Source organism: Salmo salar, chromosome 04 (genome assembly GCF_965601325.2).
Source record: "Salmo salar chromosome 04, fSalSal1, whole genome shotgun sequence".
NCBI classification, from domain to species: domain Eukaryota; kingdom Metazoa; phylum Chordata; class Actinopteri; order Salmoniformes; family Salmonidae; genus Salmo; species Salmo salar.
The window spans coordinates 64608155-64620535 of NC_138294.1; the positions used below are offsets into that span (position 1 = coordinate 64608155).

Consider the following 12381-nt stretch of genomic DNA (forward strand, 5'->3'; position numbering starts at 1 on the left):
TACTTGAACCCTTTAGGTGCGGGCCTTAAAAATAGATGTTATCCACAAGGTAGCCTGTTCAAAAGTGCCAGTGTGACATTGTAAAACCCTGTGACACAATACATTTTGTTAGTTTGTTAATCTACAGTATATATCATTCTTTAAACTCAAGGAATTTACCTCAGCTTAATGTCGTCATGTTTTGGTAGCAATACACTGTAGACGATCTATCAGAATGTAATGTACCTTTAGCGCAGCAGCTAGCCTAACGTCCTGGTTCAGTTGTGTCCAGATACGCAGAGAGAGAATGAGGAGGGAGCCTGCTAGCAGTCCAGCTGAGTGACTCATTTCTTATGGACCATCTGACACATAGTAAGGCCCATTGTTGAAGTTCCTAAACATTAACAATGCCTCACTCTCAGAGGCCCTCTCCAACGCTCTCTCTTTCTCCCTCTCCCCCTCTCTCCCCCTCTCCCTTTATCTCTGTCTTTATCTCCCTCTGTTGTCTCTCTCTCCCTCTCTCTCCTCTTAAACAGTAACATAGCTGTGGCCTTGTGTCACACATCACACTAATAGAGAGCTCTTTCACAGACTACTTGTTTTGACCTATGTCGTAACGCCCCCTCCTCTCCTGCCAGGCTCCGTCTTGCTGTCCCTTTAACCTTTCTCTCAAGGCATCTCTCTATCCCTCCACCTCCCTCTCCGTCGTTGTATCCCTTCTCTGGCTCCATCTCTCTACTCCTTCCAATCCCCTCTCTCCATATAGCGCTCCATCTTATCCTCCATCTCTCCCTCTCCCCCTCCACCTCACACCCCCTCCATCTCTTACCACTCCATCCTCTCCATTCTCCTCCTCTTTGGTTCTCAGACGGCTGAGGACGGGGCTGGCCACCGAAGCCATCCCATTTGTCAGTCTCTGTCCAATGGCAGATGGTTCGATGTCCTCCATGGTGCTGGCGTTGATGATGACGTTGACTCCCTGCGGGCAAAAAAGCAAAAAAACGCACCTTCAATGGAAGTATACCTTTCCCCTTTAAATGGCTTGTGTGAGATGGTGTCCCATGGTAAAAGGAGCAGGCTCCCAGAGGTTCTGTGGAGGTTATATTTGTGTCAGACTGCAGGGCACATGGAGCACAGGCCTCCTCAGACTACTTTTGATTGGGGCAATGTGCACACACATCACTCACTAGCTTTAGACCCACAGAACACATGGCTGGAAAGAGAAAAGGGGTTATGTCATGTTCAGAGAGGAGGGAGAGGAAGGAAGAAAGAGAGGGACAGACAGATGGCCTAAAGGGATGCAAGAGAGAGAGAGAGAGAGATGAAAAGAGAGCGGGTGTATGGAGAGAAGGAGTCTGTAGAGAAATGAGGATGTAAAGATGTAGAGATATGAGGATTTAAAGATGTAGAGATATGAGGATGTAAAGATGTAGAGATATGAGGATTTAAAGATGTAGAGATATGAGGATTTAAAGATGTAGAGATATGAGGATTTAACCTGATATGGATAGGGGGCAGTATTTTCACGGCCGGATGAAAAAACGTACCCGATTTAAACTGGTTACTACTCTTGCCCAGAAATGAGAATATGCATATTATTAGTAGATTTGGATAGAAAACACTCTGAAGTTTCTAAAAATGTTTGAATGGTGTCTGTGAGTATAACAGAACTCATATGGCAGGCAAAAACCTGAGAAAAAGTCAACCAGGAAGTGTAGGATCTGAGAAATGTAGTTCTTCTTTCTAGTCCCTTTCGAAACTACAGTATCTGTGCTGTTACGTTGCACTTTCTAAGGCTTCCATTGGCTGTCTAAAGCCTTCAGAAAGTGGATTGAGCCTTCTCCTGTCTCTGGGCAGAGTATAGGAGCTCAGTTACTGAGTGGTCTGCCTGAGGACAAAGAGATTGGATATGCGCGTTCCCGCGAGCACCCTGTTTTTTATTTTTCTCCTTGAATGAATACACTATTGTCCGGTTGGAATATTATCGCAATTTTACGTTACAAAATACCATAAAAATGTATTTTAAACAGCGTTTGACATGCTTCTAAGTACGGTAATGGAACATTTTGACTTTTTCTGTCTCGAATTGCGCTCGTGACCTGAACGCACGAACAAAACGGAGGTATTTGGACATAACTATGGATTATTTCGAACAAAAACAACATTTCTTGTGGAAGTAGCAGTCCTGGGAGTGCATTCTGACGAAGATCAGCAAAGGTAATACAATATTTCTAATACTAATTCTGAGTTTAGGTTGCCCCGAACTTGGCGGGTGTCTGAATAGCTCGCCATGATGGCGAGCTATGTACTCAGAATATTGAAAAATGTGCTTTCGCCGAAAAGCTATTTTAAAATCTGACACAGTGATTGCATAAAGTTCTGTATCTATAATTCTTAAAATAATTGTTATATATTTTGTCAACATTTATGATGAGTATTTTTGTAAATTCACCGGAAGTTTTTGGTGGGAATACATTTTCTGCACATCACGCGCCAATGTAAAATGCTGTTTTTGGATATAAATATGAACTTGATTGAACAAAACATACATGTATTGTATAACATAATGTCCTAGGAGTGTCATCTGATGAAGATCATCAAAGGTTAGTGCTTCATTTAGCTGTGTTTTGGTTTTATTGACATATATGCTTGCTTGGAAAATGGCTGTGTGGTTATTTTGGTCTATGTACTCTCCTAACATAATCTAATGTTTTGCTTTCGCTGTAAAGCCTTTTTGAAATCGGACAATGTGGTTGGATTCAGGAGAGGATTATCTTTCAAATGGTGTAAAATAGTTGTATGTTTGAGAAAATTGAATTGTGGTATTTTAGTTGTTTTTGTATTTCGCGCCATGCGATCCCATTGGCTGTTGGCTAGGGGTTCCGCTGGCGGAACGCCTAGATGTAAGAAGTACAAAATGTAGACATATGAGGATTTAAAGATGCAGTGATATGAGGATGTAAATATATACAGATTAAGATATAATGATGTAGAGATATGATGTTAAGATGTAGAGGTATGATGTAAAGATGTAGAGGTATGATGTAAAGATGTAGAGGTATGATGTAAAGATGTAGAGGTATGATGTAAAGATGTAGAGGTATGATGTACAGATGTAGAGGTATGATGTAAAGATGTAGAGGTATGATGTAAAGATGTAGAGGTATGATGTACAGATGTAGAGGTATGATGTAAAGATGTAGAGGTATGATGTAAAGATGTAGAGGTATGATGTAAAGATGTAGAGGTATGATGTACAGATGTAGAGGTATGATGTACAGATGTAGAGGTATGATGTACAGATGTAGAGGTATGATGTAAAGATGTAGAGGTATGATGTACAGATGTAGAGGTATGATGTAAAGATGTAGAGGTATGATGTACAGATGTAGAGGTATGATGTAAAGATGTAGAGGTATGATGTACAGATGTAGAGGTATGATGTACAGATGTAGAGGTATGATGTACAGATGTAGAGGTATGATGTACAGATGTAGAGGTATGATGTAAAGATGTAGAGGTATGATGTAAAGATGTAGAGGTATGATGTACAGATGTAGAGGTATGATGTACAGATGTAGAGGTATGATGTACAGATGTAGAGGTATGATGTAAAGATGTAGAGGTATGATGTACAGATGTAGAGGTATGATGTACAGATGTAGAGGTATGATGTACAGATGTAGAGGTATGATGTAAAGATAGCTAAAGGAGAAATATGTATATTATATTATATCTTATTACCGTGGATAGAAGCTAAAAGGCATCCAAACATCAAAATGATAGTGTTGAATTAATTACAGGATTAATAACATATTTATATTCACCATAGATGACATTCAACCTACACATACTATCAGTCCGCATTCCTGTTTTCCAGTCAAAATGGCTGATCTGTTTGGGAGTGAGAGTGATGCTGTGGGAATCCTGTTGTGTGTGCAGGAATGATCTCTGAGACAGGATAAGCCATACACTGTTTCATCTTCAAACACAAAGAAAACAAAGGCACCGGTAGAGAGAGAGAGAGAGAGAGAGAGAGAGAGAGAGAAAGAGAGTGTGTGTGTCTGCATGTGTGTCATGTGAGTGAGCGCATGCGTGCGTGCGTATGACGTGGTAAGGTTGGACCAAGGTACAGAGAAAAGACCAGACGAGGAATCAGTGGTTAAGGATAAACATAATACTTTACTGAGAACCGGTAGCCGCAGGATCACAGTACACTTGAACAAACACTAAGTCTTGAAACCTTACTCAGGAAAAGACCACACACAGTAAACAATTCAAGCTTCTGCAAAGGACAACAGAAAACACACCTCTTTAACAGGGAAATCATAATGAGTAAATAGGACACACCTGAGTGTCGTTAATGTCTCTAGGACGGTCTCTGTCGCCCTCTGGTGACAGGTAGAACCATGACAGTGCGTGCGTGCATGAGATTGTGTGCCTACCTGCCTGTTTGCCTGGGTGTATTGCCTGGCTGCCTGGGTGTCCTTCCTGTTTGCCTGGGTGTCCTGCCTGGCTGCCTGGGTGTCCTGCCTGGCTGCCTGGGTGTCCTGCCTGGCTGTCCTGCCTGGGTGTCCTGCCTGGCTGCCTGGGTGTCCTGCCTGGCTGCCTGGGTGTCCTGCCTGGCTGTCCTGCCTGGGTGTCCTGCCTGGCTGCCTGGGTGTCCTGCCTGGCTGTCCTGCCTGGGTGTCCTGCCTGGCTGCCTGGGTGTCCTGCCTGGCTGTCCTGCCTGGGTGTCCTGCCTGGCTGCCTGTGTGTCTTGCCTGGCTGTCTGTGTGTCCTGTCTGGCTGCCTGTGTGTCCTGTCTGGTTGTCTGTGTGTCCTGTCTGGCTGCCTGGGTGTCCTGCCTGGCTGCCTGTGTGTCCTGCCTGGCTGCCTGTGTGTCCTGCCTGGCTGTCCTGCCTGGGTGTCCTGCCAGTGTGTTCTGCCTGGCTGCCTGTGTGTCTTGCCTGGCTGTCTGTGTGTCCTGTCTGGCTGCCTGTGTGTCCTGTCTGGTTGTCTGTGTGTCCTGTCTGGCTGCCTGTGTGTCCTGTCTGGTTGTCTGTGTGTCCTGTCTGGCTGCCTGTGTGTCCTGTCTGGTTGTCTGTGTGTCCTGTCTGGCTGCCTGTGTGTCCTGTCTGGTTGTCTGTGTGTGTACCTTACAGGTGTCTGCAACTCCCAGCTCGATAGAGTATTTTCAACCAGCTAACCCCACATTAAATCGAAGGCCAGAGCCGACAGTGTGAGCAAGCAGATCAGTCTGAATGGCCAGTGAAAAGAGCTGTTATGGAGAAGATGCTTGACACTTCACATCAATTGACTGAAGGAATCTGTCTAGAGATTCCTTAAGCTCCATGGCCTTCACAGTCAGGAGAAAAACTCTTCTCTTTATCTCCATCTCTCTCTCACACACACACACCCCACACACACACACCACACACACACCCCACACATACACCGTTTTAACAAACAGTTTCAAAAGTCTTAAGAGTAGCAGTTGGGTTTACCTCAGTGAGACTGACCTGGAAAAACTCTGCAATGTTAGCCACATGGCTGGCACACTGACACTTCCTGGCATCAGGCACATCCTCACCAACCTGGGAGAGGAGAGAGGGAGAGAAGAGAGGGAGAGGAGAGGGGGAGTGGAGGGAGAGGAGAGAAAGAAAGAGAGGGAGGGAGAGGAGAGAGGGAGTGAAGGGAGGGAGAGGAGAGGGGGAGAGAAGAGAGGGAGTTGAGGGAGTTGAGGGAGAAGAGACAGAGAGAAGAGAGGGAGAGAGAGTTAGAGAAGAGGGAGGGAGGAGACTGGGTTAGAGCTACTGTGTGTTTCTGACTTCAAGAATACAGTAGTAGTGTCATCATCGCCGGCGACATCATCATCATCAATCAAAGTAACCACATTGAAAGGATTGGATGTGCTCTTTGTATTCTATTCAAAATGTTGTCTTTGTGTCCAGTATAACAGTAGTAATAATGAGTGAATGAAGCATTGTGTCTCAACAGGAACATTCCTGGTAGCATTACATTACCATGACCTATTCAAAACAACACAATGGCCACTGATTACATGAAAGGAATAGTGGAATAATAATCAAGCATACAAACACATGGCTACTGAACTGGTACTGCTGCTACAGAATTATAAAATAATACAAATAATATCAATTCCAGGGCCATTCACCTCCTAGTTAATAACACATCTCTGGAGAACTTTTGAATTGAATCACATTAGAAGTTATTACGACCACAGGAAACATATATTTTCTGTTTTCTTTTTGGGAGGGGTTGATGGGCGACTGCAGTGCCTGAGAACTACAATAAACCCAAAATGGAGGTTTGTAATAATGGACAAGAGACCCCAAATCTCACTCTAGAGTCATCCTAAAATGTGACAGAGACCAGTAGCCAGAGGGGATGTCTGGGCCTGTCACAACAATAGACACAGTAAGCCCATTAGACTGTCTCAGACTGCCTGAGTTTCACTGGGCTGAATGGACACACACTGACAGGAGGGAGGGAGGGAGGGAGGGAGGGAGGGAGGGAGGGAGGGAGGGAGGGAGGGAGGGAGGGAGGGAGGGAGGGAGGGAGGGAGGGAGGGAGGGAGGGAGGACTGAATGGACACACACTGACAGGAGGGAGGGAGGACTGAATGGACACACACTGACAGGAGGGAGGGAGGACTGAATGGAAACACACTGACAGGAGGGAGGGAGGACTGAATGGACACACACTGACAGGAGGGAGGGAGGGAGGGAGGGAGGGAGGGAGGGAGGGAGGGAGGGAGGGAGGGAGGGAGGGAGGGAGGGAGGGAGGGAGGGAGGGAGGGAGGGAGGGAGGGAGGGAGGACTGAATGGACACACACTGACAGGAGGGAGGGAGGACTGAATGGAAACACACTGACAGGAGGGAGGGAGGACTGAATGGACACACACTGACAGGAGGGAGGGAGGACTGAATGGAAACACACTGACAGGAGGGAGGGAGGACTGAATGGACACACACTGACAGGAGGGAGGGAGGGAGGGAGGGAGGGAGGGAGGGAGGGAGGGAGGGAGGGAGGGAGGGAGGGAGGGAGGGAGGGAGGGAGGGAGGGAGGGAGGACTGAATGGACACACACTGACAGGAGGGAGGGAGGACTGAATGGAAACACACTGACAGGAGGGAGGGAGGGAGGACTGAATGGACACACACTGACAGGAGGGAGGGAGGGAGGACTGAATGGTAAACACACTGACAGGAGGGAGGGAGGGAGGACTGAATGGACACACACTGACAGGAGGGAGGGAGGACTGAATGGAAACACACTGACAGGAGGGAGGGAGGACTGAATGGAAACACACTGACAGGAGGGAGGGAGGACTGAATGGACACACACTGACAGGAGGGAGGGAGGACTGAATGGACACACACTGACAGGAGGGAGGGAAGACTGAATGGAAACACACTGACAGTTTACCTATAGAGGCATACACAGCTAGTTACACATGTACTGTACACACACATTTGTAGACATACATATACTGTACTAACACACATTTATAGACATACATACAGTATACTGTACTAACACACATTTATAGACATACATACAGTATACTGTACTAACACATTTATAGACATACATACAGTATACTGTACTAACACACATTTATAGACATACATACAGTTTACTGTACTAACACATTTATAGACATACATACAGTTTACTGTACTAACACACATTTATAGACATACATATACTGTACTAGCACACATTTATAGACATACATACAGTATACTGTACTAACACACATTTATAGACATACATATACTGTACTAACACACACATGCGCACACACACACACACACACACACACACACACACACACACACACACACACACACACACACACACACACACACACACACACACACACACACACACACACTCACCCAATTGATGAGGACGTAGCGCGGCAGTACGGCCGTGGGCTCCTTCAGGCTGCAGAAGCCGTACATGACCCGGCCATTATCAAAGGTCACTGTGATCTCTGCTAGACCTCCAGCTAGAGGAGGAGGGGAGGAGGAGGAGGGAGGAGGAGGAGAAGAGGGGGAGAGAGAGGAGGGGTAAGGAGAGTAGGAGGAAAGGAGGAAGACGAGGAGAGGGAGAGGAAGGTGGAATAGGAGGAAGGGAGAAACAACTGATGAGAAGAATGAGAGGTAGAGTGTTTACAGAAAAACACATCACTACCACTCTCAAGGCTGATCTGACCGTTCCACACTGACACAGGCTCTGTCCTCCTCCACATGATGTGTGTGGCCCAGTGCTCTTCAGTGACTCACAGTTCAGCTCTCCTACGGTATACTGCTCCAGGCACAAACTGGCCTGGTGGAACCAGCCAGGTTGTACGATAGCTCACATTCTATTTCACTTCACGTCTCACCATAGGCAGCTGTCTGCCCTATATGATCCTTACCGTTACCATCCAATATAATCATTCAATAGCTTGATATTGATAGTTCTGGCTGGTTGGTGGGCCGATGCATTTCCTTCATGACTTACACTGAGGAGAGCTGCAGTCTGGTAGCATTGCAGGCTTATGTCCAATGTAAATAGGCAACTTCCAATGAGCTGCTGAAACATTAAAATCTCATCGATGGTAAAGGTATTGAGATGGAGGGACCGCTGACTGTGGTTGGGTAAAGTAGGAGGGGGACTAGAGTGCAGACACATAAACACACACCTGCGTCCTGAACAGGGTCATGATGACCCCTGAGACAGACGCCCACACTCACACCTGACTGCTCCAACGCAAGTGAACAGAGCTGCCACCAATGCCATCACACACTCACAAACACACTCCAAACCCCATCTGTCCAATCAGAGTCAGGTCTCACTGGTCCAGCCCGTCCACTCCACTTACTCTACACCAATAGGATGACTGATAGGTCTGCCTCACCACAATCATAGGCATGGCAATAAATCATGCTTTGTGTGTGGGATGCTGTGTATCCCAGAGCTTTTCCAGGTTCCAACCCTCCACTAATAGTGGATCTCACAAGACCAGGCCAAGCTGGTCTCGCAGACATGATTAACAGAGCAGTGAGAGGAGATGCGTGCACTGCTATATGAAATATGGATCACTTTTATTAACAGGCATAGTCATCAACTTTGCGTAGCAGTTTAGAGGGTTGGACCAGCAACCGAAAGATCACTGGTTTAAATCCTCGAGCCGACTAGGTAAAAAACTTAACCCTAATTGCTCCTGTAAATGACTTAATGACTAAAATGTCAAATGTACAAAAATGTAATAATGATTATGCCTTCCTGATGGAATAGTTAGCATCTTAACAAAACATCATTTCCTTTTCATGTGATTGTTCACACCGACAACAATGGCTGGCTGTCACCTTCAATGGAGGCCTCAAAGCTAATGAGTATGCCCTCTACTGCCACATTTCCCCTCCAAACAGCCAGTAGTAGTCAGTTGCAGGCTCTTTTCCCCATCTCAATACATGTTATCAATGCAAGAGGCACAGAGAGTACAGTTTAAACAAACAAACCAGAACAACAATCAATCATCTTCAGATTTCCTGGTGGAGTTTGCTTACCTCCTGATGATGCCAGGGTCAAATCATTGCTGTTGCCCTCATATGAGAACAAGGCCCTGCATGAGAGAAACACAGAGAGAGAGAGAGACCGTCAGACAATTAGACTCCAGAACAACACAGCATCCAAGCATAACAGCCATACTATCTTTCACCAGAATTTTCTCCAGTATGATTATATTTAACATTCATACAGTGGTAACTATATGAGCAAGGGGAGGAAGAGGGAGGGGGTACGGGTTGGAATGCGCTCCACTCAAGGCCAATACTCTACACACCAGTTCACGGGTGCTGTTAGTCCCGAGGAGTGGATAGGAGAGACAATGGCATCATCTTTTTACTTAGCTGTGTAAAAATGTAACGCCTGGAGCAATGAACTAGCTTTAGAATCCCTTTTCAATTCATTCTGCTAGTTTTACGGCATTAGATAGATATGTACTCAGGCTAAACTGCTGGTATTATTGTTCCCATTCTGAAGACAATGACAGGAGATAGAGACATAGAATTATTATCTGAATAGAGCAATGCAGTGAGACTCTATTACCCAGAATTCTACAGAGAGAGAGAGATGTGTGTGTGTGTAGGTAGATATGTGCACACGTGAGACAATAAGCAGATTATAAACATGTTTAATTAATGACTGTGGGAATACAGTCTCTCTTCCGCCTGGATTATAGCGGGACCATCGCATACCAGCACTCTAGTAATAATGCACACACGTACACAAGTACTAATACACGTACACACACGGGCAAGGGGTGAATGAAGGTGAGTGGGATTACATCCTACATTTCCAGGTGAATCTGGTTGACCTTCCTTTATACTGTACTGTAGTATCTGTTCAGCCAGCCATGAGGCTTCCATCAGAAGGACTGTCTCAATCCCTCTCTGTTTCTCTTCATCCCCTCATCCCCTTGTGTCTCCAATCTCCTTCCCTCTCTCCCTCGGTCTCCAGCCGTACAGGCCTTAACGGTCCTGTCTCTCAGACCGGCTGTCCTTTCTCTCCTCATCTCTGCAGGGTTCTCTCTCTCTCTCTCTCTCTCTCTCTCTCAATTCCATTTCAATTTCAATGTAAGGGCTTTATTGGCATGGGACATTGCCAAAGTGATTGAAATAAAAAATAAACAAAAGTAAAATAAACAATAAAAATTAACAGTAAACATTACACTCACAGAAGTTCCAAAAGAATAAAAACATTTCAAATGTCATATTATGTCTATATAGTGTTGTAACGATGTGCAAATATTTAAAGTACAAAAGGGAAAATTAATAAACATAAATATGGGTTGTATTTACAATGGTGTTTGTTCTTCACTGGTTGCCCTTTCCTTGTGGCAACAGGTCACAAATCTTGCTGCTGTGATGGCACACTGTGGTATTTCACCCAGTAGATATGGGAGTTTATCAAAATTGGGTTTGTTTTCATTCTTTGTGGATCTGTGTAGTCTGAGGGAAATATGTGTCTCTAATATGGTCATACATTTGTCAGGAGGTTAGGAAGTGCAGCTCAGTTTCCACCTCATTTCGTGGGCAGTGTGCACATAGCCTGTCTTCTCTTGAGAGCCAGGTCTGACTACGGTGACTTTTCTCAATAGCAAGGCTATGCTCACTGAGTCTGTACATAGTCAAAGCTTTCCTTAAGTTTGGGTCAGTCACAGTGGTCAGGTATTCTGCCACTGAGTACTCTCTGTTTAGGGCCAAATAGCATTCTAGTTTGCTATGTTTTTTTGTTAATTATTTCCAATGTGTCAAGTAATAATCTTTTTGTTTTCTCATGATTTGGTTGGGTGTAATTGTGTTGCTGTCCTGGGGCTCTGTGGGGTGTGTTTGTGTTTGTGAACAGAGCTCCAGGACCAGCTTGCTTAGGGGACTCTTCTCCACGTTCTTCTCTCTGTAGGTGATGGCTTTGTTATGGAAGGTTTGGAAATCGCTTATTTTTGGATATTTTTGCAGAATTCTGCATTGTCTCAATTTGGTGTTTGTCCCATTTTGTGAAATCTTGGTTGGTGAGCAGACCCCAGACCTCACAACCATAAAGGGCAATGGGTTCTACAACTGATTCAAATATTTTTAGCCAGATCCTAATTGGTATGTCAAATTTTCTGTTCCTTTTGATGGCATAGAAGGCCCTTCTTGCCTTGTCTCTTAGCTCATTCAAAGCTTTTTGGAAGTTACCTGTGGCGCTGATGTTTAGACTGAGGCATGTATAGTTTTTGTGTGCTCTAGGGCAACGGTGTCTAGATGGAATTTGTATTTGTGGTCCTGGCGACTGCACCTTTTTTGGAACACCATTATTTTTTGTCTTACTGAGATTTAACTTACTCCCCCTACACTTTTCCCTCTTACATTATTGAAGCCATACAAGTACTGTTTAAAGATCATTAAGCCTGTTGTATTCAAGCCATCCTTCAGTCTCCTTACTTTGTATCAATTTCCATCCACATAAGGCAGCTATAGCAGAGCAGGGATATTTTTAAGCAGGCCTCTCTCTGGCTGGCCTAACCTAACCCTCCCCATCCCCCTCTCCTCTCCCCACCCCAGCCCACCACACCCAGTAGCTCATCTACAGTCTGTCTGGGACACACCCGGGCCAATGAGCTGAGAGGAGACTGGGATGCGGGGTGACAATGGAGAGAGAGAGTAAATAAGAGAGATACGGGGAGAGAGAGAGAGAGTGGGGGAGGAAGAGACAGAAAGAGAGAGGAAGAGTCAGAGAGCGCGAGAGAGAGAGAGAGAGAGAGAGCGAGAGAGAGAGAGAGAGTGAGAGAGAGTGGGGGAGGAAGAAAGAGAAAGATAGGGGTGAAAGAGAAAGATAGACATGGAGAGAGAGAGAGCGAA

At 45.4% G+C, this 12381-nt stretch overlaps 1 protein-coding gene across 3 annotated transcripts in view; it reads right to left on the reverse strand.

The window, feature by feature from the left end:
* LOC106603483 (drebrin) overlaps window positions 1-12381 on the reverse strand; it is a 111335-nt gene that overhangs the window by 19941 nt on the left and 79013 nt on the right. For 2 of the 3 annotated variants that reach the window (XM_014197240.3, XM_014197242.3), the window contains exons 2-5: window positions 9547-9602; window positions 7888-8000; window positions 5466-5555; window positions 809-958 (exon numbers count right to left, since the gene is read on the reverse strand). In XM_014197240.3, coding sequence (XP_014052715.1) covers window positions 809-958; window positions 5466-5555; window positions 7888-8000; window positions 9547-9602 — 409 coding nt within the window. The remainder of the gene's footprint in view (window positions 1-808; window positions 959-5465; window positions 5556-7887; window positions 8001-9546; window positions 9603-12381) is intronic. The other variant, XM_014197241.3, reaches the window with a different exon arrangement.